At 38.9% G+C, this 26,651-nt stretch overlaps 1 protein-coding gene across 1 annotated transcript in view; it reads left to right on the forward strand.

Annotated features, from left to right (window-relative positions):
* The window catches only part of FBXL7 (F-box and leucine rich repeat protein 7), a 421,683-nt gene that overhangs the window by 102,938 nt on the left and 292,094 nt on the right, over positions 1-26,651 (forward strand). Inside the window, exon 2 of the mRNA XM_012475257.2 lies at positions 10,463-10,552. Within this exon, the coding sequence (XP_012330680.1) occupies positions 10,463-10,552 (90 nt within the window). The remainder of the gene's footprint in view (positions 1-10,462; positions 10,553-26,651) is intronic.

Consider the following 26,651-nt stretch of genomic DNA (forward strand, 5'->3'; position numbering starts at 1 on the left):
CGTGAGCCACTATGCCCAGCAGATGACTTCTATTTAGTTTTTTCTCTTCTTACCCTTTAGCTAAGCTGAATTGACTTAAATAATTCTATCCTTCAGGGCCCTTTGTGTGTTAGAGTAGGAATGTCCATTTCACGTTATGGTTTTGCTTGTGTGATGTTGAGTGGGACAGTCCTTCTGGTTCTATCCATCTCAGTTGAGGCTGCAGGTCTCGCCTTTCCCACAGAGAAAGTGATGAGTCCCCATTTAGGTAAGTAGGAGAATCCCCCAGGCATCCACTGGCTGTTGAAGAGTGGGGCTTTGCTGCAGGTGTGTGCTGTGATCCTGTGAGCTGCATCTGCTCTGTTAGCATTTATGACATCTGCTGCTTTGCTGTTCCAAATTCACTATGGCCGGTAGCACTGAGTATATTGCCCTGCTCAGAGGTAACACTATACTTGGTGGACTCTTTTCCCTAAACCCGAGATCTCTGCCTGTCCTGGGGCTGCAGCAAGGTTGTAAATGGCCCTCAAGGAGTTGCTGACTCAGCAGTGTGGGACTGTCTCCTTTCTCTCCTGGAAGACTGCTGTGTCCTCTGCTCCAGCCACAGAGCTGGGGATCCGATTTCAGCTGGAAACAAAAAGCACTAGAATTTCAAATGTCATAAAAACCACAAGCAGTCAAATTCCAGCACTTCGTCATTGCAGCAGCATTCACAATAGCCAAAAGGTGGAAGCACCCCAAGTGTTCATCAGTAGATGAATGAATAAAGAAAATGCAGTATTGACACACAGTGCGATATTAGCCAGCCATAAAAAGGAATGAAGCACGGATCTGTGAAACGACATGGGTGATCCTTGAAGCGATTATGCTGGGTAAAAAAAGCTAGACACAGAAGAACTAATATTGTGCAATTCCACTTACATGAAATACCTAGAACAGGCAAATTCATAGAGATCGAAAGCAGATCTCTTCCTCAACCCCTGCTTCTAATCTTTGCCATTACTAGGGGGTGGGGGAGGGAGGAATAATGAGTTACTATTTAATGGTTTCAGAGAGCTTCTGTTTGGGGCGATGAAAACATTTGGGAAATAGTGAAGATGGTTGCATGCACTATGAATGTAATTAATGCCATTAAATTAATACCCTTACAACAATTACAATGGCAAATTTTGTGTTATGTACATTTTACCACAATTTAAAAAAGAAATTAAAAATAGCAAGCACCCTAAGCCAGGTCTTGCTTCTGAATGGTGGCTTCACTTTGTCAATTGGCAGTGGAGCAAATACTCAAATATGTCCGTGGCTTTCTTAGCACATAAACCCATTAGAATGACAGCATCTTAGGGGAAGAGACCCTGTCCCAAGTCCAGTGCTAATGTGAAGTACAAGCTCAATTACTGTATAATATATATGTACATCTGATTATCACATAATATACCTTAAATACATAATTTTTATCTATCAGATAATTATTGTAAAATTATAAAAAGTAGAGGCTGATAGAATTGACTCAGCTGGTCCCATGTGACAGACGTGGTTATTTTTATGAGGCCTTCATAGTTTATTCTTTGAAATATACTACCTCACTAGAAGGCTTTTTTTTCTATTTTAGGTTTTTTTGATCAGTTTTCTTTTTAGAGGTTAACTCTGACTTCTTATCCTAGAAGGTCTTTGTTATGTCTTCATGCTGTGACTCTAGTAGAACACACACATGTGCACACGTGCACACACACACACGATGTTACATGTATGAGCGTAGGATTATGTACATTCTCATGCTTGCATAAGCACATAGCAAGACAGCAGGGGTGGCAGGTATTCCCCACTCTATGTGTAGGCAATGAGGTCATGGCCTCTGGTGATTTTACATTTGTGGACTGCACTCCACATCACTCCGGTTACAGACGTTGAGTATCTTGCTCATTGACCCTCAGGCCAATTATTAGGTGGTTTGGTGTAAAGAAAGTACCAGTTAGGACATTCAATGGCTTGAAAGGAAGAAAGGAAAACATGACTTAGCAATTTCCCTTCTGTTTCATTTCCTTTCCTGCTCTCTCCTTCCTCAACCCCTGCTTCTAATCTTTGCCGGGTGGCACAAAGAATACCAGAAGCAAAAACAAAGGAGACTGTCTCATGTTTTTTGCTCACAACAAAATGAAACAGAGTGCTCAGGATTCTCTGCCTCCTCATCTCATCCCACTTGAAGGGCTCCACCCCTGGATAAGTCATCTATTTAATCACTCCTCTTTGGCTTGAAAGAGCTAATACGCTTTTACAATATGTATTCAGTTTCTTTCCAAAAACTAATATGCATCTGGGCCAGGAATTAAGCCAGATCATTGTTTGAGATAACTGATGTTATATTATTCTGTAGGGACAGACATTGAACTGTGGATCAAAGAAGACAAGAAATTATTTCAAGATACCAGTCAGGAAAATAACAGTGAATTCAATGCATAAATGTGATCCACTGTTCCCTTGATCTAATTCTGGGATCTTGAAAAAAAATTCCCTTACCTTTGGTATGGACGTATAGTATGAAATCAGGCTTTCATGGTGCACCAGCAGCAGCATGAAAATAAGACAGTGGAGAGAAGCAGGAAGTAAGGGGCTGAGGCCTCCACGTGCGTTCGTGTACCTGCGTGTGGATTTCGTGTTAGAAGTCTGCAGCTATAATCCATGTGACGAATGCAGTGCATATGATCTGGAATAGATATCATGAATCGGTTTTGCAAGAGATTCTTAGACTCTTAAGAGTGTTAGTAACCATAGGACCCCATTGATTTGTTTTCTATTACACCCTTTATCTTGCTTGTGTTATAATATTAGTAAATTAACGGTCTTGTTTTAAACAGCTGCATTTGCAAAATCAACCCGAGCACTAGAAATGAGAAAAGAGAAGAAACTTAGTTTTGCATAGTACATGGGGGAATTCTTAAATTAAAAGAAACTTAAAGTCCCTCACTAAAAGGACTCCCCATTAAATGAACATTATCTTCAAACATTAGGAAAACCTGGCACGCTCTAACAGACAGCCCAAAGGAATGCGTGATAGGAAGAAAAGACTAGGACGTTCTTCTGCTAACATTCCTGAGTTAGTGGTGTGTCCCATTTGACCAAAATCATCGATCTACCAACTGATTCAGAATTGTATGTGTGTATATTAGCCTATTACAGATAACATTTACCAAACTTAGTATGTTCGCTTTCCCTTGCTTTGATGTTTGTTTGTATTTGATACCTAATTGTTTGTTCATTTATCCTCCTTTGGGTCTTTAGCCCACTTGTGAGGAAGTTAAATAAAGCACAAAATTTTACCTTACTGAATCCAACCAGCACAGTTCCAATGTACTAATGGCCTCTAATGGGGGTTTAGCTGTTGGTCAAATGAACAAACTTTCATGTATGTAAAGCAGTTAGAAAGAGTGGATTTTTCCTGGATATTTAAATTATGCATAATTTATGTGCAAATATGAGATTTTATTATTTATATAATAGTAAATATTTTAAATTTTATTTCTTAATTTCTGATATGAATTGAAAAAATGGGTCAATATTAATAACTCACAGGGTGGGTTCTCACAGGCATTGGTCATGGCTTGATGCTTTACCTGCCAGAGCTCATTTTTTTCCTCATAGCCTCTCCCAAACCTTGCAGGAGAGGTATCGTCCTCCCCATTTTTGGTAGAGGTAATGGCTGTCTTTTGTTTGTGTGTGCATATCCCTATTTTATGGCTGAGACAAGAGGGCTTAGAAAGTTTGGGAGATGCTCTCCTGGGCACGGTGCTTGGAAGTGTTAAGCTGTGGAATTTAAATCCATTTGGGTCTGTTGCTGTGATGGGTAGTTTTATGTGTCAACTTGGCCAGGCTATAGTAACCAGTATTTAATCAAACACGAATCTAGACATTGCTGTGAAGGTATTTAGTTAGGTGATTAATAGCTACAATCAGTGGACTTTAAGTAAAGGAGATTATCTCTGAAAATAATAACATGGATGGGCCACATCCAATCACTTGAAGACCTTAGAAGCAAATCTGCGGTTTACTGGGAAAAAGAAATTCTGCCACAAGCTTGCACCCTCAGCTTCTGCCTGAGTTTCCAGCCTGCTGGTATAACCTAGATTCAAAACTTGCCAGCCCCAACTATCGTGTGAACAATCCAATTTTTAAGAATTGTGTATTCACACATGCATACACATACACATACATAATCTCCATTGGTTCTGTTTCTCTGGAGAACCTTGACGGATGCAGACATCAAAGCATGGGGATTATGATCCCCTATACAGAAGGTGAAAGGTTTTTATCCCTGGGTTACTGGCGATGAAACAAGCCTTAGAGTTTGACAGACTTGCACATGAGCATATGTGTGATGTGGAAATGGTTGAGGTGGGGTTTGAACCCAGCTCTGCTCCAGAAACAATGCCGTTTAACACAGTAAACCACAAATCCTCCATCTCTCCAATTGCACATAAAGCGGGCAGCCCTGATGAATTATATAACAGTGGCTGACGTTTTATATAATCCATCTATAGCATCTCACTCAGCCCTGATGGATTATGTAACAGTGGCTGAGTGAGATCTCACTCCACTGTGTTGATGCCCTAAGGCAAGCACCCAACAGACTCTTCTTGACTTGGGGTCATGTCAGTGGCCCCTTGAAACACAGGTGACCCCAGAAGCTGCAGCTCAAGACGCCCCTGAGCTGGACTGTACTACCCAGCAGCTTGATGTAGTCATGGTTCTAGCTGGCGGCTGAGCAGTCTGAGAGCAGGTGCTCTGCAGCGTCCTTAGCATAGGGAATGAGGTGACAGCAATTCCCCTGCCCCCAGAGTTGCTCTATTAGTCTGTTTTCACACTGCTGATAAATACATACCCGAGACTGGGTAGTTTACAAGTAAAACTAGGTTTAATGAGCTCACAGTTCCATGCGGCTGGGTAGGACTCAATCATGGGGGAAGGCAAAAGGCACATCTTACTTGGCAGCAGGCAGGAGAGAGAATGAAAGCCATGTGTAAGGGGAAACCCCTTATAAAACCATAAGAACAGTATGGGGGAAACCACCCCTGTGATTGAGTTATCTCTCACAGGGGGTCCCTCTCACAACCTGTGGGAATTTTGAGACCTACAATTCAAGATGAGATCTGGGTGGGGACCCAGTCAAACCATATCACTCTCCCTTGTCCAACACACCCTCTTTTTTATTTTTTCTCAGAAGAAGCCCAGAGAGGGGAAACCAAAGTCCAATCTGGCTACTCCCCTCCTGGGTCTCCCTTGCCCTGGTCCTTTCCAGTGTCACTGCAGGGTGGCTTCTTGTGCTCTTCACACCACCTCCCTCTTATCTGGACTTTCTGTATGTACAACTGCAGGGTCTAATCTGAAAGGTCTCACTCCTGATTTTCTTAAAGGGCTGAAAATGTAGGTAGTTTCTTCCTTAGACAATAGCTTGACTTGCAAGAATATCATCATACTACCGACTTCTGCTTTTGAATATTAGAAGCTGAATATGCCCCTTATTCTTTCCCTCGTGTTCCTTCTGTAACATTTCTTCTCTAAACACCACCCTCCCGCTTCCTTCTCTTGAATTCAACAAGGAGATGGTTATTGCTTTCAGAGCAAGGCAGAAAAGCATATCATGGTATCCAGCATAGGAACCTCATTCTACAAAGACTTGTTGGATATTTCTTAGGTGCTCACACTATCCTAAGTACGCAAACTGAATTGTTTTATTTAATTGTCACAATAACTCTATGAGGCAGGAATTGACCCTCCACCCTGAAGAAACTCAAAAACTACAATAGAGAGGGTCTAATAATTTGCCAAACTAGCCCAGGCCTCTTCACTCCAGATCCTCGATGCCGCCTATCCCTGTCTACACAGAATCAGGCCGCAAGCTGCAAAATCACACGTAATCAAGATGATGCAGCATCATTCCTTATTATTTGCGGATTTCATATTTGAGAACTTTCCTACTTGCTCATTCTCAAATTATGTGTAATCCCCAAATCAATCCTTGAGGCACTTTTATGGTAACTCACAAATACATGCAGAGCAGTGAAAAATTTTGGTTGTTCAATGCCCACCATCCTAGATGAGGCTGAAGAAGGTGACACTCCGCCTTCCGGTTTCACCCTCCTACTGTGCACAGTGTTCTCTTTCGGGTCCATTTATTGCCACATTTTTTTTTGTTGGCCTTTTATATGTTTGGTTGCTGTTTTCTCTGTTTAAGATGACCCCCAGGTGTAGTACTGAAGAGCTATATAGTGTTCCTAAGTGCAAGAGGGCTGTGATGTCACCAATATGTGTCAGATAAGCTTTGTTCAGACATGAAATACAGTGCCATTGGCATCGAGTTCCATGTCAGTGCATCAACAATCTGTATGAAATAAGATGTCTTTAAACAGAAACACAAAAAACAAATTAACATATTGGTCAATTGATTAAAATGTGACCAGAGGCTCACAGGAACCTAACCCTGTTTCCCTTTAGGGCAATGATTTTCTAATTTAGTGTTAGTAGTTACCATATAGAACCTAAATATCTCAAGTAATGAGAATCAACTGTATTGGCCAGACATGATGGCTCTTGCTTGTAATCCCAGCACTTCGGGAGGCCAAAGTGGGAGGATTGCTTGAGGCCAGGAATTTGGGACCAGCCTGGGGCAACAAAGTGAGACCTCATCTCTATCAAAAAAAAAAATGCTGGTTGTGGTGATGCACCTATATTTCCAGCTGCTTGGGAGGCTGAGGCAGGAAGATCACTTGAGCCTAGGAGGTACAGTCTGCAGCGAGCTGTGATGGGGCCACTACACTCCAGCCTGGGCAATACAGTCAGACACCATTTCAAAAAAATAAAAATAAAACAAAAATAAAAACAGCATAAAATTGTGTTTCTTTATTTTCTTGATTTCCTTAATTAATTAATTAAATGCTCAGACATTTTAAAATGTTTTACTTACCAAAGGACATATATTTTCAGTGGTGGTGATACTGCTCCTAAGGGGACACAATCTGCCCCCCTCAAGAAAAGATGTATTAAGTAGAATCACATACATAGTACATAAGAGAAATAGTGTATCTGTGGTGTTGTGATTTGATTTGGGGTGAGGTAATTAGGGAAAAAATAAGTCTAAACAGTTTCCTTGGAGGGTAAAATAATGAGGAAATCATAGGGTATGATAACTATTAATAAGAGAGAGTACCTAAAGCATTTATTAGAGTGCTCAGTACAACATATGAACTTAGTGTTAGCTATTATTCTAAATAACATTATTATTTCTTTTCTTAACCTTTTATGCTTTCTTCATAAACAAGCAATTTTTAAATTGGAGTTTGCAGCCTTTTGAGAGATCAGCAGACATGTTCTCACATGTTTCTGAGAATGTTCTCTGAAATTTGTTGCTTTATTTTGTGCTTTCATTTTGATGATTATCTTAAAAACAGTGAATTGTGTACTGGTTCCCCTTTATAAGAGAGCCTGCCATGAGTTTTATTGTCCAAGTTTCCCCACGTTGAAAGGAAGGCATTCTACTCCAATGGTTGTAGATGGATAAGCAATAAAAGAGCATCCTTAAAAAGGTGCATGATACAGTCAGACTAAGTGAAGGCAATTTGATGTTATCTTTTGGTGAGAGGGAAGGGTTCCCTGAGTTCGATTAGAGGAAAGTGATGTGCAGGTTGAGTCCTCATGCAGGCAGGAGTGGCACGTGCCTGCCAAAACCAAGAGAACTTTGGCTTTAGTAGCGAGTACTGTATTTAAATTTTGAAAGACAGTTTAATCTCAGCAAAGTAACATCATCAATCATGTTAAACTAATGCTGTTAATTTGAATGTTGTGGATTTTATTGTTTTTGCATTTAATTTGTTATTATGTTTTAGTTTTATTGTTGAATCAGAGCTAGAGCATATGGAGTTTATTTCTAGTTTTCCATTTGTGCATCACTAAACAACAATGTAATGAAAATAATTTAAGTCTACATATTGGTGTTGCACAATAATGTTATTTGCCCTATTAAATGGAGTGGTTTGGATTACTGAGGTTTGAGGAGTAAAGTAATGGACTCAAAGAATGATAGACTGAGCTGCCAGGAATTATTTTTCCAGCAATTTCCCCTACCAGACATGGACACTGAGCCTGCAGGGGGAGAAGTGAATGTCAAAGGTCAGAAAGCAAGGGAGTGGTAGACTGGGGTCAGAGGCCAAGGGACATACTTCTAACTAGGGGCCCCGTCTGCCACGTCAACTCACCTTCAAAGATGAACCATGGCAGATAAATGGTCACAGCTGCAAGGCCACAAAGGCTGGTTAGACAAAAACAACTGGAGAATTACTGCATTGTTTTGGTTAGCTCTGAGGGTAGAGGTTGTGGAAGGGGTGGGGACAAAGTGAATAACAGGTTTGTTCAGAGCCGAAGTCCCAATGAGCAGTGGGCCATAGTGGGAGGAAATCATGGCCATATTTCTGAGTTCCCTGATATTTCCATGGGGCATATCACCTGAGGCAGTCCTTCCTCGAGTGATATTAACCATCAGCCTGGATTGTTCAGTGATTTTCATCATAAGCAAACAAAACTCGGAAGTCTAAGGAGTTCTACTCTGTATGAATTTAGACTGTCAGCTCATGCCGCCTAAATAGAGTTCTGTACTATCTTAGTCCTTTCGAGCTAGTATAACGAAATACCATAGACTGGGTGGCTTATCAACAACAGAAATGTATTTCTTGGAGAACGACAAGTCAAAGATCAAGGTGCCGGCAGTTTTAGTGTCTGGTGAGGATGCACTTCCTGGTTTATAACAGCTGCCTTCTACTGTGTTCTCACGTGGCAGAAGGGGGCAAGGAAGCTCTGTGGGATGTCTCATAAGAGCACTAAGCAGAGCCCTCATGACCTAACCACCTCCCAAAGGCCCCAGCTCCTTATACCGTCACCTCAGGGATTAGGATTTCAATATATGAATTCTGGAAGGACATAAACATTCAGTCCATTGCATTTAGCGCTGGGAAGAAAAGACTATTGGAAACTGATGTTTCTCAACTGCATGTAAGAGTTTTGATCATCACTTGTGGAGCAAAAAGAATTCATCTATGGTATAACTAGTTGGTCATTAACAATAGCTTTATAATGCTTAATAACAAAAAACGTTACCACAAATTTAGCAGCTTAACATAGGAGCATTTATTATTCCACAGTTTCTGGAATCAGAATTCTGCATTAGCTGGACCTTTTGTTCGGGTCTCAGTGCTGCAATGAAGGCACTGGCCAGGGCTGGGCGCCCCTCCGATGCTCACGGTCCTCTTCAGTGCTCACCTGGTTGTTGGCAGAACTCATTTCTTGTAGCTATAGAACTCATGGGGGCTTGTTGCTTCAAGGCCAGCAGGAAGGGTCTCTCTCCTCCAGGCCCTCTTTTAACTTACTCACCTAATTAGGTCAGGCCCACCCAGAATAATTTCCCTTGTCATTAATTCAGTTAACTTCTTAGAGACTTTACATCTGCAAAATGCCTTTACCTTCCCCATAGCCTGTGGGTTAGAGGCATCATAGATTCAGCCCACCCTCAAGGGGAGGAGATGACACAGACGTGGATACCGTGAGGGCATCTGAGGAATCTGTCCACTAAAGTCAGTAGGTTTCTCCATCACTGGGCAGTAAAGTTTGGTTCATATTTACAGACTTGCATGTGACATCTGAAGAATGTTTAACAGTATTTATATATATGATTATATTAAAGTTTAGAAGAGTCGAAACTCAGCCTTGTGCTAAGATTATTTAGACTAGGGCTTCTCACCCTTGGCACTATTGACATTTGGACTGGATAATTCTTTCTTGTGGGGGCCACCCTGTGCATTCTAGGATGTTTAGCAACATGTTTGGTCTCTACTGGCTCATTTGGGACAACAAAAAATGATACCAGACATTGCTAAATGTCCCCTAGAACAGAAAAAATCATCTCCAGTTGAGAACCGCTGCATCAGAGAAATGATATGTTTTCTGTTGTGTTTTGTTTTTGAAGGAGGACCTATTAAAACAGGGAAATCATTTTTTGATGTGATGCAGCTATTTGGAATTAGCATGATCTTGCTGCTCTGGTTTTGCCTTATTCTTTGCTTATTTCCTTTACTGAGAAATGCATAATTTATAGTTGCAAATAAAAAATTAATGCAGGAGATGTGTTCCCCACATGTACTTTCTTATTCACATCTATGCCAAAAGGAGATTATGTTATCATATTTGACTATGTTTTATAATCTTGTCTGAGTTTATAGTCAAGCTATATTATAAGAGGACTTTAGTTCTACTATAACATGGATCAGATATTTCCCAAAAGATATTTAATGCATAAGGCAAAAGAACTTAATAAACTCTGTTCTTTGTATTATAGCTGCTTTCTTGGAAACTAGCGATATGGCTTATTGTGGGACCAAGTGGAAGGCACGATCCAATTCTGAAATTACAAAACTCAAAAGCTGCTCATTCCTGTTTTTTCCAGGCAAAGGCAGCTCGAGCATCTCATCTGATGTGAGTTCAAGTACAGATCACACGCCCACCAAAGCCCAGAAGAATGTGGCTACCAGTGAAGGTAGGCAACTGGTCTTCATTATCTCTCTTCTTTCTTCACAGGGCTGGCTATTTTTGGAAGAGAAATAAAGTGTGGGAGTGTTGGTTCTATTCTGAGTGAGAGCATATGAGATCCTTAAAAGTAAGGATATTCCTGGTGTCCTAAGTTTTTTTTTTTTTTTTTTTTTTGCTGTTGCACTGCAGTTACTGTACATGAAAATTGATTTGATGGGATTCAGATGCCTCAATTATAAGGCAAATGTTGTTGTTTTGTGCAAATGGAATAGGCTGAATTAAGGGAAGGCTTTACAATATCATCTACCTTGTCTTTCAATATAAAAAACAGTATGATTTTAAAATCCTTTTGCTGTAGTTGAATGTTCCTAGAGAAACTTTCAAAATAGGCATACCTGGAATTCAGGATTTTGACAGTGGGAATATCATAGTCATGTTATTTGTAGAACTTGAGTTAATCTCCAGAATTTGGGAGTAGGACAATAAGAGTTTATTAAGAAATTATTATTTAAAGAATATGTGAGAAGTCCTCCCTGTTACGTCAAAGACTGGTTACAGTGATATTCTTGATGAAGAATTTGTATGTGGTAATATATGTTAGAGTTCCACTGCTTTTCAATATGGAAACTTCTGAATTACAACTTACTTGTTTGACTGTGGAATTAATTGTTTCTATGGTAATTATTTAGTGGAAAATTGACCCACTTATAGAATTAGCTCTTTTTATTTTAATGTTAAACATGATTAAATGACTTCCTGTCTGGAAATGGGTTCTTTCTGAACAATTGTTGGAGGAAAGTCCAGTTTAAACATCCATGCCATTGATAAAGAAAGACCTTGAGCTGTCAGCTATTTTCATGACATTGTATAGCACCTGCTTTCCTAAGGTGTGTGGGATGTTGTGGAAGCACATTTCCAGTTTTTTGTTTCTGAGATTTAATTTCTGTTGCTCATAATACTGCGTATGTACTCACGGGCTGACATTGGCCATCTGAGATCCATGACTTATCTCTATCTGCATTATAATTTATGTATTGTAATTGTATGTGGTTTATATCTGCTGGTGTATGTCTTCTCTTCAACATGTTTTGTCTTAGTGTGCTTCAAGTAGCACAGAATTACCTACTCTGGGTTAATTGTCCCCAGAACAATGTATCTATCAATAGCTTTTACAACTGGATTATATTCTCTTGTGCTTAACGGCTTAGCGCTGTTTGATGTGTTTCACCAACATCATAAGGCTGGCAGATTGGAGTGGTCTCTTCAGTGTACGGAAGCACCAGGTAGCAATCCAGTTTTAATTTTCTGCCTGTTAATTCAGGCATGGGCATTAGATCATTATTGAAATTCAGTTAAGGTAATGTGCAAATCTCGTTAATTGATTCGAGACATTTACTTTTTTTGTGTGTGTGTGATGGAGTCTTGCTCTTTTGTGCAGGCTAGAGTGCAGTGGCACTCAGTTCACTGCAACCTCTTCCTCCCAGGTTCAAGCAATTCTCCTGTCTACAGGTACCTGTCACCACGCCTGGCTAATTTTTGTATTTTTAGTAAAGATGGAGTTTCACCATGTTCGCCAGTCTGGTCTCAAACTCCTGACTTCAGGTGATCCACCTGCCTCGCCTCCCCCAAAGTGCTGGGATTACAGGCATAAGCCATGGCGCCTGACCCGACATTTACTTTTGAAACTTTCATTCTTAGGAGCCAGAATGGAAATCACTTAAGTTTAATATAGTGCAATCCCTGTTTTGCAAGATTATCAATGTTTTCTACCATTATTTTACAGTCACTCTTGTCACTATAATTTGTCTAATTTGAATGACTATGAAAATAGAAAGTTAAAAGCATGTTAAATAATCTGTGTTTTAAGCTCTCTTATTTTTTTCTCCTTTTCAAAACTAGAAAATACAAAACTATATGAGCTGTGTGGCAGGGGTTGGAGGAGGGTACTGTGGGACCTCATGCATTTAATAATGTCTGCTTTTTCTGCTTTCAAAGGGGAAAAAATACTCTGTAGGGACTTTAAATTTTAATTTTCTTGTGCCCTTCCCTTATGAAGAGGTGCAGGTCCAGACAATGTTTTATACATTTTGTCACAATGTATTTTCTGTTATTCAGAGAGTAGAATCAAGAGAGCAAAATAGGAAAATGTTGTGTTCATATGGAACAGAGTTTTAAGCAACTGGGCTAAATGAGTAAGGAATTTCCTTCTAGCTTTTAAGTGGAAGAGCCCCGTCCCTATGAAAGATGCTGCCCATTCCCTTACATAACTGAAAAATTGAAAAAGAAAGTGTTATGTTCTGCTGTTTGTATATCTGAATCCTTTTTGCTATAGTTTTTCTTTCTTTTTTTTTTTAATCAATGAAAAGTTAAAATCTTAAAAAAAATAGATTAGGTGTGGGCACTCGTTACATGAAAGTGTATTTCAGGGATGTTTGCCAGGGATGCTTGGTGTCCTATCACCCAGCTGTTTTTTCACGATGGATCCAGAGTAGCCAGTACTAATTTCCTCCACGCACAGGAGGAGACAGTCTCGGGAGGAGACCCTTCAGGATGAGTGATTAGGTCAGCATTCTCTGACCTCCAGAAGGTGGATCTCAACTATGGTGCATAAAGTTCTTTCTCACTGGAAGACACCTAGGAAACCACTGAGAAGAAACAGAAGGCAGACACTGACTTCTCACTCAGACTGTGAAGCGGAAGAGATGAGTTATCCCATATTACCAGGGAACTATCCCAATGGGTCTATAGCAACTTCAGTTCTGGCCTCCTTAGAAGAAAGAATTCGACTGAGGGACATAAAGCACAAAAAGAAACAGAGGCAAGTTTCAGAGCAGGAGTGAAAGTTTATTTATAAAGGCCTTAGAACAGGAAAGAAAGAAGGTGCGCTTGGAAGAGACCCAAGCGGGCACCTGAAGGTTAAAGAGAAAAGGTCAAGTGCCCAGTTTAATGGGGATCCTAGGACTTATAAGCTGGCCTCTTTCCCGTGATTCTTTCCTTCGAATGGTCTTTCTGCACGCGCAGACTCCTCCTTACCTTTGGGAACTGAGCACACGCAGTGTGTGTAGGGAGTTGTACGCATGCGCATTTGAGGCTTTCTTCCTTTTCTGGTGGTGTGTACCCGGAAGATCATACTTTGTCATTTTTGTGTCTTAATATGCATGCCGAGGAAGCTGTTTCTCTCTGGAGTCTGCATTCAGTTAACACTTTCAATGTTAACAGGTGTGGACCATAGGAGATTGTCTGTCTCTGGTTGTGGAATTACAGTTTTTAGAGAGACAATGCCAAATCGTCACCGACATTTCTAGCTGGGGTGGGGTGGGAAGCCTTCTGCCCTGCTCACACCTACCTATCTGTAACAAGACTGCAGAGGAGCCAAGCTAAAACTGCTTCTCGAATTCTCTTCCCGCTGTTTTCTAGGACTATGTTTAACCTTTGATGTTAAGAAAATATTGGGTGAAATTGGGCCTTACAGTAGCCATTTGATTACGGTTATTTTATTCAATTCCTTGATCTTATGATTTTCCACCTCTGAATTCACCAATACCTTCAAGGAGCACAGGCAAGATTCTTAGTTTAAAGGTCTGAATGGTATTGATTTTTTTAAATGATATATATTGTGAAGGATAATAGTTTTCCTGCAGTCTTTGAAAACCATGGCTATACATGTAATGGCAGGGTTGGAAGCATTTTGCAGTAGTGTTGGGCTTTTCCCTGCTGGGATGGATAGGGAGGATTCACATTGCCTCCCTGGTTGGTGGTGTATGTGTGTGTGCATTTGTGTCTGACATCTACATGGTAGCTAACCACACAAGTGTTGTCACTTAGTAGGAAACACATAGGCAACCAACTTCTCCATGCAATTGTGCTGGTAAATAAAGAGACGACATGGGGATAGAGGAAACAGAAGGGCCCTCACATAACCTGCACTTAACCTGGGCTGCAGGTGGGAATGGGAATTAACTGTAAATGGACAGGAAGAATCTTATTGGGGAGATGACGATGTTCTGAAATTGGATAGCAATGATAGCGGCACAGTTCTGTAAATATAGTAAAAAGCATGGAATTGTACACTTAAAAAAAGAGTGTTGGGGCAGCTACCACTTCTGCATGATCTTCAGACTTATATCAGTCATCACAAACTATTCTTTGAAAATGCATCTTGCAACTCTGGGGAGAGATCAAGACGAGTGGCCAGCAGACCCATTCTGAGGGGAGGATTGGCTGGTGCATGGAGCAGGGTTGCAAGCTGGCCCGAAAACTTCTCCTTAAATGCTACAGCTCTGGGGCAGAGCTGGCCTGAAAGTGATCATAGTGAGTTCCTGGACTAGTGTTCCCAGCCGGACACATGGTGCCTGGTTAGAACTGACTCAGCATAGTAAATATTTCCTGGAAAGTTCTGGAAGAAATGTGAGATTGTAGAGTCATGGGTTTCCTAAACTCTTTTTTTTCCCCTTAGTTTTTCCTGGATAGTCTCTCACCTCAGCTCCAATTTTATGTGTTCTAGCACCCAACCCTAATGATAAAGACATTGAATTTATCCACTCCAGTAAGTCTGTTTCTTTGCTAATGACTTATGACTTTCCTGTCTATCCAGTGCACCAGCTAATCCACTCTGGGTCATAGGGCTGTTCCCCTAGGCACAGTGGGCACACTTTGGTTTTAATTCATGAGAGAATGGCATTTTTGACCCACTGGGAGTGTTCCATTCCAAAGTCTCATGCCAAAGTTCAGGGCATCTTAATTTTGTGACTCTAAAGCCACAGTGTTGTAAAGAATTAGCAGCCAGCAGGGCTTTCTCCCTGATAAGTGGTGTAGACATTCTTTACAGCCCATTGTATTTCTTGTGACAGTTTAAGTTTCTAATTTCCTGACACTGTAGGGGGGTTGGGGTTCAAGTGTAGAAGCTGGAAATTTTCCATTTTTCCCAACATAATCTACATTCCAACATTGTAAGACACAGCTAATTCTTTCCAGTTGTGTTACTATTCTTTCTCTTTGATATTTTTCAGTCTCATTCATGGGATATTCTCTCCTATACTTGAAAGAGAGGCCTTTGACCTTCAGTTATGAAAGTCACATCCAGCCCATGTTTGGAATAGAGCATGTTGAGTAGAATCAATTGGATTGGGTTAATCAGGAAGAAGCTTCCTGAAAATAGCAAGCTGAGCTTCGGCTTCTTTCATAGAACTGAAAGTTATGAGGCCATGGCTCTCCAGGCAGGTGGGTCAGTCTTTTCTGGAGCTGGGGGAAGGCAAAACTGTCAGTTTAAAGGTCAAATTTGATTGGCTGATGAAGAGTCAGCTTCAGCTAGCTGCTCTTTAAACAAGACACAAATTCAAATATTGAACCCATTGAGCACGGGTTATTAATATGACAGCTTGGTTCTGTACATTGGTTATCAAGCCAGACAACCATGCAGTTACAGGATTTTCAGTTACAAAAGGGTCTTGCCAATTTTCAGATCCAATACACTCATTTTTATAAATACCTGTAGCACAGATTAATGAAAGGATTCGCTTGTTTTATTTTTATTTTTTGAGATGGAGTATCACTCTGTCATCCAGGCTGGGGCATAGTGGCACAATCTCAATTCACTGCAACCTCCACCTCTCGAGTTCAAGCCATTCACCTACTTCTACCTCTCAAGTAGCTGGGACTACAGGCATGCACCACCATGCCTGGGTAATTTTTGTTTTATTAGTAGAGATGGGGGTCTTTCCATGTAGGCCAGGCTGGTCTCAAACTCATGACCTCAAGTTATCCACCCATCTCGGCTTCCCAAAGTGCCGGGATTACAGTCTTGAGCCACTGTGCCCGGCCAGGTTTTGCTTGATTACATACCTAATAAATTGTCAAGCAGGAGTTTGATGCAGTATTGTTTTAATCAAATTAGAAAAAACATACCCTTTGCCATTTAATTCTCTTTGCCTGCCTGATTTCTAGCTATCTATTTTGAGTTGGTTGCAGAGCTGAAGGAGGCTGTTCAGAATAGTTTGAGAGAGGTTGTTAAGCCCAAATTCTTTGGCTCGAGAACATTATTCCCAGTAGGAGGAAAGGATCTGCTCCATAGGTAGAAGGTTCTTAACCTGCTTGAGTAGATTAGCTGGTTACCTAGGGATGGAAACACTTATGTTTAACTCAGCTCATGATTTTATAATAGTCTTTCAATAGATTCGGTTAATACCACTTTGTGATATTGTCTAAATCCTTGCAAGGAGATCATTTTAAGCATATCATTGGAGGCTTGTAAAATTATTTGATTTCTAAAGAACTGAAAGGTATGAGGCTATGGTGGTGATATTCTTTCCATGGAATCTAGAATCACCAATTTATAGTCATGAGTTCTCATGTTTTCATTGTGCAAATTAGATCAATTCTAAATAGGATTATTTCGAAAATGCCCAGACATCTCGCTTTGCCTTTGTTCTCTTGTCTTTATATCTTTATATTGTCTTCTTCCTACTTCTTGAATATACTCTTCAAACAAAATGTACATGAATCATCTAGGGAAGGAAAAATGATGCTTTTAACTCCAGGTGAATTCTGTTTCCAAAAAATCCTTTTAAAACTATACAACAAATTCAACGAACATGTTTGGGACAATGATTACTTCAGGATCTCATGAGCATTATTCCTTTATCATTGTTTCACCATTACTCTTCTCTTGAGAAGAAGCTGTAAATGTTTTCATTTTGTAGATAAAGCAGGGAAACTGAGAAAGGATCAGTTGGGCAGTAAATCATGTAAAATTAGTAAGTGGCAAAGATGAACTATGAGCCCTGATATAAGATGTGTACTTAATGTTTATTTTGTCATTGTCATGCAAAACTACTGTGAATTTTATGCTAATCATTTTTCTAAGTTCTTATCAAAGTATAGTTTGAATGTACTTAGGAGAAGTATATTTTCCAATTTCAACTCATAATTATGTTTAGATTGTCAATATTATATATGCAAATACTTTTGTGATCGATATAGTGTCTAGAAATTGACTTTAAATCCTTAGTTATTTTGCTGTGGTTTGGATGTAGTTTGTCTCCACCAAAACTCATGCTGAAATTTGGCCCCCAATATGGCAATGTTGAGAAGTGGGGCCTAGTGGGCTGTGTTTGGGTCCTGGGGCAGATCCCTCATGATTACCTTAATGCCCTCTCTCAGGGGTGAGTTCTCTTGAAAATGGATTAGTTCCAATGAGAACAGATATTTTAACTGTTTTCCCATTTGTCTTGAGAACACTTGCCTGCACCTGTGGCTGCAGCATTTACCCCAAGATAACTTTGCCACAAAATAGCTTGCTTTTATTATTATTTTCACATCATTCTAGTGTATTGACTTTGGAAACAAATGATAACATTCTGTTTGCAGAATTCTGTTTTTAGTAGTGGTATTTACATTTACAAAATGTAGTAATTCTTGATTGCTGAAAATGTCAAATCCTAGAAAATGTAGCATTCCTACACATGAAGTTAACATCGTTTTCGAGCAGTTGTTGGCCAAAGATTCATCTGATGAACTCAGTTTTTTCTGAAATAGATGGTTCTGATGATTCTGATGTTAATTTTGTTTAGAAATAACTCCAAGAACAGTTTTTGGATTTTATTTTCCCATTGAAAATCAGTCAGATTTGCTTCAGCTTCAAAAAAAGTGTTTATGTAAAATTAAATGAGTGCTGGCAGCGAGCTGCATTTTTTTTTTCTAAGTGAGAAAAGCATTAAAAAGAGTCTGGCTTTGTTGATCTCTCTTGCTTCCTCTCTTGCCATGTGATCTCCTTGCACATGCCCCTCCCCTTCTGCTTTCTCTCATGAGTTGAAGTATCCAGAGGCCCTCACCAGATGCAGCTATCATTCAATTTTGGATTTTTTGGTGACCAGAGTTTTGAGCCACCGCACACCAACCTGGGTGATGAAGTGAGACTCTGTCACAAAAAAACCCACCAACCAACCAAACAAAAACAAAAACAAAACAAAAATCCAACTGAGCCATGGAATTTTTCTTTGGTTGGAAATACGTGAAAGTGGAAGATATTACTTGCAGCATGTACCTTAGGAGACTGGAAATATACCTTGAAGCTGTCTATTGCAATAGAATGAAACTCAAACTAGGACACACGCACAGAAATAGAGTAAAAACATGTAACATAGGAATAGGAATAAAAAGCAAAGAATGAGAGAAAGAAAATAATGCTGAAGAAATCTTTTAAAAAATAGTTCTAAAATGACCATTATTGCGTTGGGCCTTAAGGATAGAAAGAGGTTCTGAAATCAGAAATGTGGTGTTACAAGCTTTTAGTCTGTGTATGAGGAAGGTGATGACTGATTATTATAAAGGTTTGTTTTTGTTTTTAAAAATTAAATTTTAAACTTAACTATCTTTGGAATTCTCAGGATCATTTAGGAAAGATTTACAAGACTTTAGCCTTTGAAGCTTAATGTGTTTTGGTGATTCAATGAGCAATTCACTGCTTCATGACCAAGTTTCTTTTATTGTTTAAACTACTGTCCAATTATAAGTTAGGTGACTTTTGAAAAACTGCACCACTTATATCTGGTGATTTGAGCATGTTAATGTTTTGGTGTGCTCAATTTAATAAAGAAGTCAAATTTGCATCCAGGAATCTTTTAAGCAGTGGAAAGCTCATCATCTCAGTGTCCAGAAAATTGGTACGTAAGCCTACAAATGTGCAATAAAATGCTAAATACCATCTTAGATGCAAGTAATAAGTTTAATTTCTTGAGGGAATTATCTTCCAAAATGCATCATCCAGAATGGCCAGAATAATAGTCTTTCTTCTAAGACTATTATGATATAATAGTCTTTCTTCTAAGACTATTATGATATAATAGTCTTAGAAGAAAATTAGGTTCCTCTGTGTGTGTGTGTGTGTGTGTGTGTGTGTGTGTGTGTCTGTGTGTACGTCATGCTCTAAAGGAAATTGTAAAGTAATATTTAATTGAGATATCCGGAGCTCTCAGTGACTTTATGCATATTTTGTAGAGAGACAAATTTGGGTGTTTAATATTCTAATTTCATGTCCAAAATAATTCTAAGTTTATTTCTTTCACGTAGTTTGCCATTTCCAAAAAAGAACTGAAAAAGTATTCAGTGTATTTCAACATTATGGTTCATCTAAGTACATCTAAGTGTATTTGTAACGAAAACTTGCATCATTCCTAAGATTTTTTTTAATCAGTGATTTCAGTGTCTTAATTCCATGAAAACTTATTAAAGAATACTTTTCAAATGTATGTATTTAGTCTCTTATGGAGAACACACAAATGTCAGTCAGGGGTCACCAACTGGTAACACAGAGGATGATTCCTCCCCTCAGATGTGTTTTCTTCTCTATAAAGAATTTTCAAAAATAATTCTGAGTTTAATAATGATTTTGGTGGAGCAGGCACCCTGCTACACCTGAATCCCAGCCATTCCCAATTATCTTAAACAAACATTCATCTGAATATTTCTGTTAGCTGTTTGGCTTCTGAAGGAATTTGATTTTATGGCAAGATCCACTACTTCCAGAACTGTAGCTGTTACTGGGGCAAATAAACACTTGTGAAGCAGTTAAAGAGCGATTCAGGTCAGGGTAAGATTGTGTCCCAACAGGTGGTCTAAAGAAGAGAGTGGGGGTGGGTTGGAGGAGTCAGGACACCCTCATAGAAGCCTGGGAATTGGCGTTTTGCTGTGTGAGTAGTCAGTGGAAGCCTGGAGAGAAAGACAGCATGATGTGTTAGGGTGTGAAGAACTGGGAGAAGTCCCACGGGGTCCATGTGGGAAAATGGAGGCTTCAAAACAACCACTTCCCTGGCAACACTGAATAGGCTAACAAAGTGCGGTGAAAAGACAGTCTTTAACTAAAATGAGTAGTTACACATTGTGTGGCCACGACATTCTTTGTACTAGGGTTTCAATGGATCCCATATATTTGGTGATGTCAGAGACAAATGGGCCGTTCTACACACACGACTTTTCTGTAGTGTATTGGGGAGGTTTTACATTTAAGCACCATCTTCTGAACTCTTCCACAGTGAAGAGAGAATATAGAGGAACTTGGAGACCAACATTTTAGAACAAATAATCTGATATTGGAAATATTTGCCTTTTACAGTACAGTCATGGACACAGTTTGACCTTAACAATCTAGTAACATGTCTGTTTACTTCCTCTTTGACTGGGAAATGACTTCTCATGGATAAACTAACTTCCTCAGGAAGTCCCCAACTTCCCTAGGCTGTTAGACTAATTGACAAATCAGCAGAGAGAAGCACTTTAGTTGTAAAGGGTGTCTTTGCATTCTACATATGTAAAAAAAATGTAGAAAGTCCACACCATGGAGGGAATAATATACAAGTAGTTTAAAAATTGTTTGTATATCATTGAGATGGTTAAAGAATTGTAAGGGTTGAAGTCTATGGGAAGTAGGTAGCAACATAGTTAATTATTATATATGTAACAAAGAAACTTTCTGTTGTTTATAACTACTACTGTTTTTCAAGATGAGGTGGAACACTTGGTACCCTGAGGGACATTTATTCTAAATAATGAGACATGTTTGGTTATGTGAATGTTCAGATGTGGGCCTTAGAAAACAAAATTTCTGTGCCCAGTAGAGAGATTCTGAGCTGCAAAGGAAGAAAGGAGTAGGAGGTATCCAGGAAGGTGAAGAAGGAGTTGGAACCAAAGAAGATGGACGGTGGAGCGAGGATGTTTCCAGTGTCTTGAGAGCAGTGGCCCATAAGGTGACATGTTCCTGTGTCCCTGAAAATCTTTAGTCAAGTCTGAAACTCACAACATGCTTTGGTGGCATGGATTTACTGTGGAAATCAGTTTAGGGCTGGATTTTGGGATTGTTCATTTGCCTTTTGTGTCATCACCTGACTTTCACAATACAACTAAGGCCAACTTCTGAAGAATCCATCCATTAACACGTCCTTAATATTCCATGTGCATACATTTAAGCTGCTATTATATGCTTTTTCTTCTATCATATAAAGCAGTATTTTCTATAACTTTAATGTATGCAATTTATATTAACTATTCTCTTTTGAGTATAATTTTGAACTTACATTTTTTTAATTATTAAAAATTACTATTCTTTTTGATGCTTGGCTTTTTACAACTTCTTCTGTGGATAACTTTTAAGCTTCTCCTCTGTACCTCCAACGTTATATTTCCTCCTATAAAGCCACCCTTGCTTTCGGCCACAAAAGAATGCTCTAGACCCACCCTAAGTATATTTTTCTGCTGAAGGCAGAATCAGTCATGTCCTCAAAGCATCTGGGTTCTTTTAGTAGAGAAATATGGACCAGGCATGGTGACTTATGTGTGTGATCCCTGCACTTTGGGTGAGGTGGGAGGGTTGCTTGAGGCCAGGAGTTCAAGACCAGCCTGGGCAACAGGGTGAGACCTCATCTCCGCAAAAAAATTTAGAAAATTAGTTGGGTGTGGTGGCACACATTTGTTGTCCCAGCTACTCAGGAGACTGAGACATGAGGCTCTCTTGTGCCCAGGAGTTTGAGGCTTTAGTGAGCTATAATTGTCCCACTGCACTTCAGCCTGGGAAACAGAGTGAGTGAGATCCCTACTCAGAAAAAGAGAAATATATTTGAGACAAAAGTGTGGGAGTCAAGCAAAGGGTTCCTGCTGCCCTGGGCTCACTTTTAGCAAAATTAGATCTAGAGAATACGTGCTAATTTAAGGAAACAGTACACCTTGATTTTTTGGATACCATAAATTCTTATATGATACTTTTATTCTTTTATTATGAAGCATCATTGGCTGCAAGGCTTTCTACTAGTCAGAAACCAAACATTTAACTTATATTGGGTCTTCCTCACCAGATCTGCAAATATGCCCAGACATGCATGATCCACAGCAATGCCAGTACTAGGCCACAGCCCAGTCAACATATCCCTGCGTGAGAGTTTTGTGTATGCTTCCTGTGATGTCTCCATGGTATCATTCCTGCACTTGGTTTAAGTCTTTTGAGGAGGAAGGAATTGTGTTTTATTCAGCTCTGTGTGACTGGTGGCTACTGGAGTATTTGTCATTTAATAAACATCTGATAAATATTTATTGAATGGATGAATGTGTTTTTATTCACGATTTTGAGATGGAATAACCCTCTTGATTAACTTTTCCAACTATAATCATAAAGACTATGACCTCAAAAGCTATGCAAAATCAAGATAACGCATGAGAGGTGTAGTTACTTTTTATTTTTAAAAAGCTTAGTGTTACTGCTTATGGAAACCTGAGGTACATCGTGGGAATATTTGGCAGTTATTGACTCTTAGTTGTCTTTTGTGTTAAGGGAACAAACAACTTTAAGCAGAATAGATACTTTGAAAGGAAGGTGGAACAGAAGATACTATTTCTGTTTTACATTGTCATTTAACATTTTAAAACCGAAGACGGTTTATTGTCTGTGAACTGTGTCTAGCTCTGTAAATAACCAGCTCCTCTCAGAAATGTTTTTAACAATCTGGATCACTAAATGAGATACATTTAGAAGTCTAAAATTCTAAAGCTGTCCCACACCAATTTCAAAGGCAGAAGAAAAATCTTATTTCTTCCTCACCAATTTAATTTTATTTAATCTTTTCTCAACATCTTTTAACCTCAATACATTTAATTGTTTTAATTCTTCATCTGCTGATATCTCAAAGTATCAAATTAGAGCTTGTGATTTTTTAACTGATGAAATTTGGAGAAGTAACTTCCATTTTATTGGAATAAAATATGGCTAAATTGGTTAGTTAATATGTGTGCTCATTTTTTTTTTTCATTTTTGGTTCACTGGTTTGTTATGGAGAAAAAGAAGAAACATTCTTAGAGACGAAAATAATACCATTCTTTCCTTTTTTAAATTTTACTTTTTAGTATTATCCTAGAACCAACTTTGGCTTCAGGTGATCTTTTGCAAGTTATATTATGTTTCCTAGAAAATGGAACAGTGTAAAGCTCGTGTTTTGTTTAGCTGGATTGGAAATGGACAGGACAGAAATTAGGAAGTGAATTCATCAAATTTCAGAAATTTACAAAGGCCTAAATTCTGGTTAATGGATGCATTGAAAAATGAAGTAGGAGGTTGAGTTCATCATTTAATCTGAATGAGAAAAAGAAGCTGTGAAACAAAAATTTTGGGTTGTTTTTACTCTCATTTATGTGTCATACAAGTAATTTTCTTCTCTGTAAACAAGGAATAATAAAATTATTACTTTCTGTGTTTTTTATGAGGACTAAATACAAAATTATATCCAGTGCTTCTCCGTATGCATTTAGCTTGTTTACTTTTATAACCTAAATCACAGCCACTTCGTGTAAACAGTGTATCTATCTTTAACTTGTTCAGAGATGGGTAGAGTTCATTCCTATGGCAAAATCTTCCTTAAATGAATTCAACCCAGTTCCTGTTAAAATCCCAACAGGCTTTTAATGTTGAAACTTAAATTTACTTTCTTTACTTTGAATAATAAATGCAACATCTATAAGCATATGTGGACACTGAATTAAATTCAGTTATATATGTATGATAGTATATATGTTGAATTATATGTGTATGTTGAATTATATGTGTATGTTGAATTCATTTGTAGAATGATACATGTACATGTGAGGATGTCCAGGACAATTTTGAAATGAATAATGAGAGTAACATTTCCTTAGTGTCATGAAAATAAATAATGCATTTATGAAATATTGAAGAAGTGTGGGCTGGGAGTGGTGGTTCATGCCTGTAATCCCAGCACTTTGGGGTGCAAAGGTGGATGGATCACCTGAGGTCAGGAGTTCAAGATCAAACTGGCCAATATGGTGGAACCTTGTCTCAGTTAAAAATACGAAAAAATTAGTCAGGCATGGTGACAAGAGGCTGAGGCAGGAGAATCGCTTGAACCTGAAAGGTGGGGGTTACAGTGAGGCGAGATCATGCCCTTGCACTCCGGCCTGGGGAAAAAGAGTAAAACATCTCAAAAAACAAAAAATAAAAATAAAAAAAGGAAGTGTGGTATGGTATAGCTTAGCACAGTGAAAAAGAGTTCAGAGGTAGACTGTATTGTGTATGGGAATTAAGGGTGGGATAAAGATGGCATTTTAAATGGATAGGGGAGAGAAACCTATCTCTCCTGGCGGGAAACCAACTTCTGGTTTTAAAGGAAAATGAACACTTTCAACACATAACAGCAGAGTTACCATGAAGCTCAAGGCCACCTACACCTGCATGCAGTGCATGCTCTAGGAGGTACAGAAACATCTTTCTGTTGTAAAATATGTTTTCTTTTTCCATTACACAAAGCTAAACACAGGTTTCTTTTCTATTGCTAGACTTTTCAGAGCTTTTTAAATGTGTTACTGTGTGTTGTTAATTGTCAAATGTGGGGATATGGTATGTTTTATTTCTCAAATGTCCTTTATTATACTTTACAACTAGGAAATGCTAAGAAATGTGAATTCAGAGGACCTAGGAATGTCACTCTAGAAAATTAACTTTAAAAACCTGAATTTTATTGGTAGATATATGCTTCTTATTTTTATAACATGAAAACATTGGTAAAATATTTTATTGAAACATCTACATGTCAAAGTTATATTTAGCTACTAAAAACGTGTTAGATGCTTATACACTGTTGGTGGGAAAGTAGACTAGTTCAGCCACTATGGAAAGCAGTTTGGATATTTCTCAAAGAATTTAAAACAGAACTACTATTCGACCCAGCAATCCCATTGTTGAGTATATATCCAAAAGGAAACAAATTGTTCTACCGAAAAGGCACTCATATGTTTATCACAGCACTATTCACAGCAGCAAAGACATAGACTCAACCTAGTTGCCCATCAACGGTGGATGGGTAAAGAAAATGTGGTATATATACATCATGGAATACCATGCAGCCATAAAAAATAACAAAATTATGTCCTTTGCAGTAACACGGATGCAACCGAAGGCCATTATCCTAAGCTAATGAACAGAGGATCAGAAAACCAAATACTGTGTGTTATCGTAAGTTGGAGCTAAACATTGAGTACTCATGGACATAAAGATGGGAGTAATAGACAATGGGGAATATTTGACAGGGAAGGGAGCAGGAGTTGAGAAACTCTCAGGTGCTATGCTCAATATACTAAGATCAATTGTACCCCAAACCTCAACAGCACACTATATACCCAGGTAACAAACCTGCACATGTACCCCCTGAAGCTAAAATAAAAGTTGAAATTATGAAAAGAAAAAGTTAAGGAACAATGTTTAATGATATAAGAAAATGTATCTGAAAAATGCAGATTATAAAGCGGTATTTCCTACATGATCTCAATTGTGCATAGGACTATATTTGAAGAGGAAAAAGATGAGAAGGACATATTTCATGATGTTATCAGTAGTTATAATCTATGAGTGTTAGGATTATAGGTTATTTTTATTTTGTGTTTTCCAATATTGTCTAATATAGAAAATTCAAGTTGGTTCACATTCAAGGGCTGAAAATGCCTCTTTGGCCAGTTGCTCTTAGAATTTTGCTGAATGTGACTTGATCAAAATTCAATTATTTGATTTTTGTCACCATCAGTTTAGATTTTTGAATGATGATCGATGTTTCTTTATCCCATCCCTAATACTCAGATACTCAATACCAGCCTGTATAGCAATCACTTGCTCCAGTTTTTAAAAAAGCACCAATCTAAAAAAATTTTTTGGCTGGGCGCAGTGGCTCATGCCTATAATGCCAGCACTTTGTGAGGCTGAGGCAGGTGGATCATGAGGTCAGGAGTTCAAGACCAGCCTGGCCAACATGGTGAAACCCCATCTCTACTAAAAATAAAAAAATTAGCAGGGCATGGTGGCGCGCCTGTAGTCCCAGCTACTCAGGAGTCTGAGGCAGGAGAATCGCCTGAACCCAGGAGCTAGAGGTTTCAGTGAGCAGAGATCATACCACTGTACACCAGCCTGGGCGACAGAGCAAGACTCCGTCTCAAAAAAAAAAAAAAAGTTTTTTTAGTCTTAATTTTTTTTGCCATTAGTTGCACATACTTCCAACACCTTTTTTCTGTTTTATATACATTTACAAGCTAAAAGTCCAACACAAGGCATGAGAATAGCAACAGCTAAC

This window comes from Aotus nancymaae, unplaced genomic scaffold (genome assembly GCF_030222135.1).
Source record: "Aotus nancymaae isolate 86718 unplaced genomic scaffold, 86718_ANA_hifiasm-v0.15.2.pri h1tg000014l, whole genome shotgun sequence".
Lineage (NCBI taxonomy): Eukaryota > Metazoa > Chordata > Mammalia > Primates > Aotidae > Aotus > Aotus nancymaae.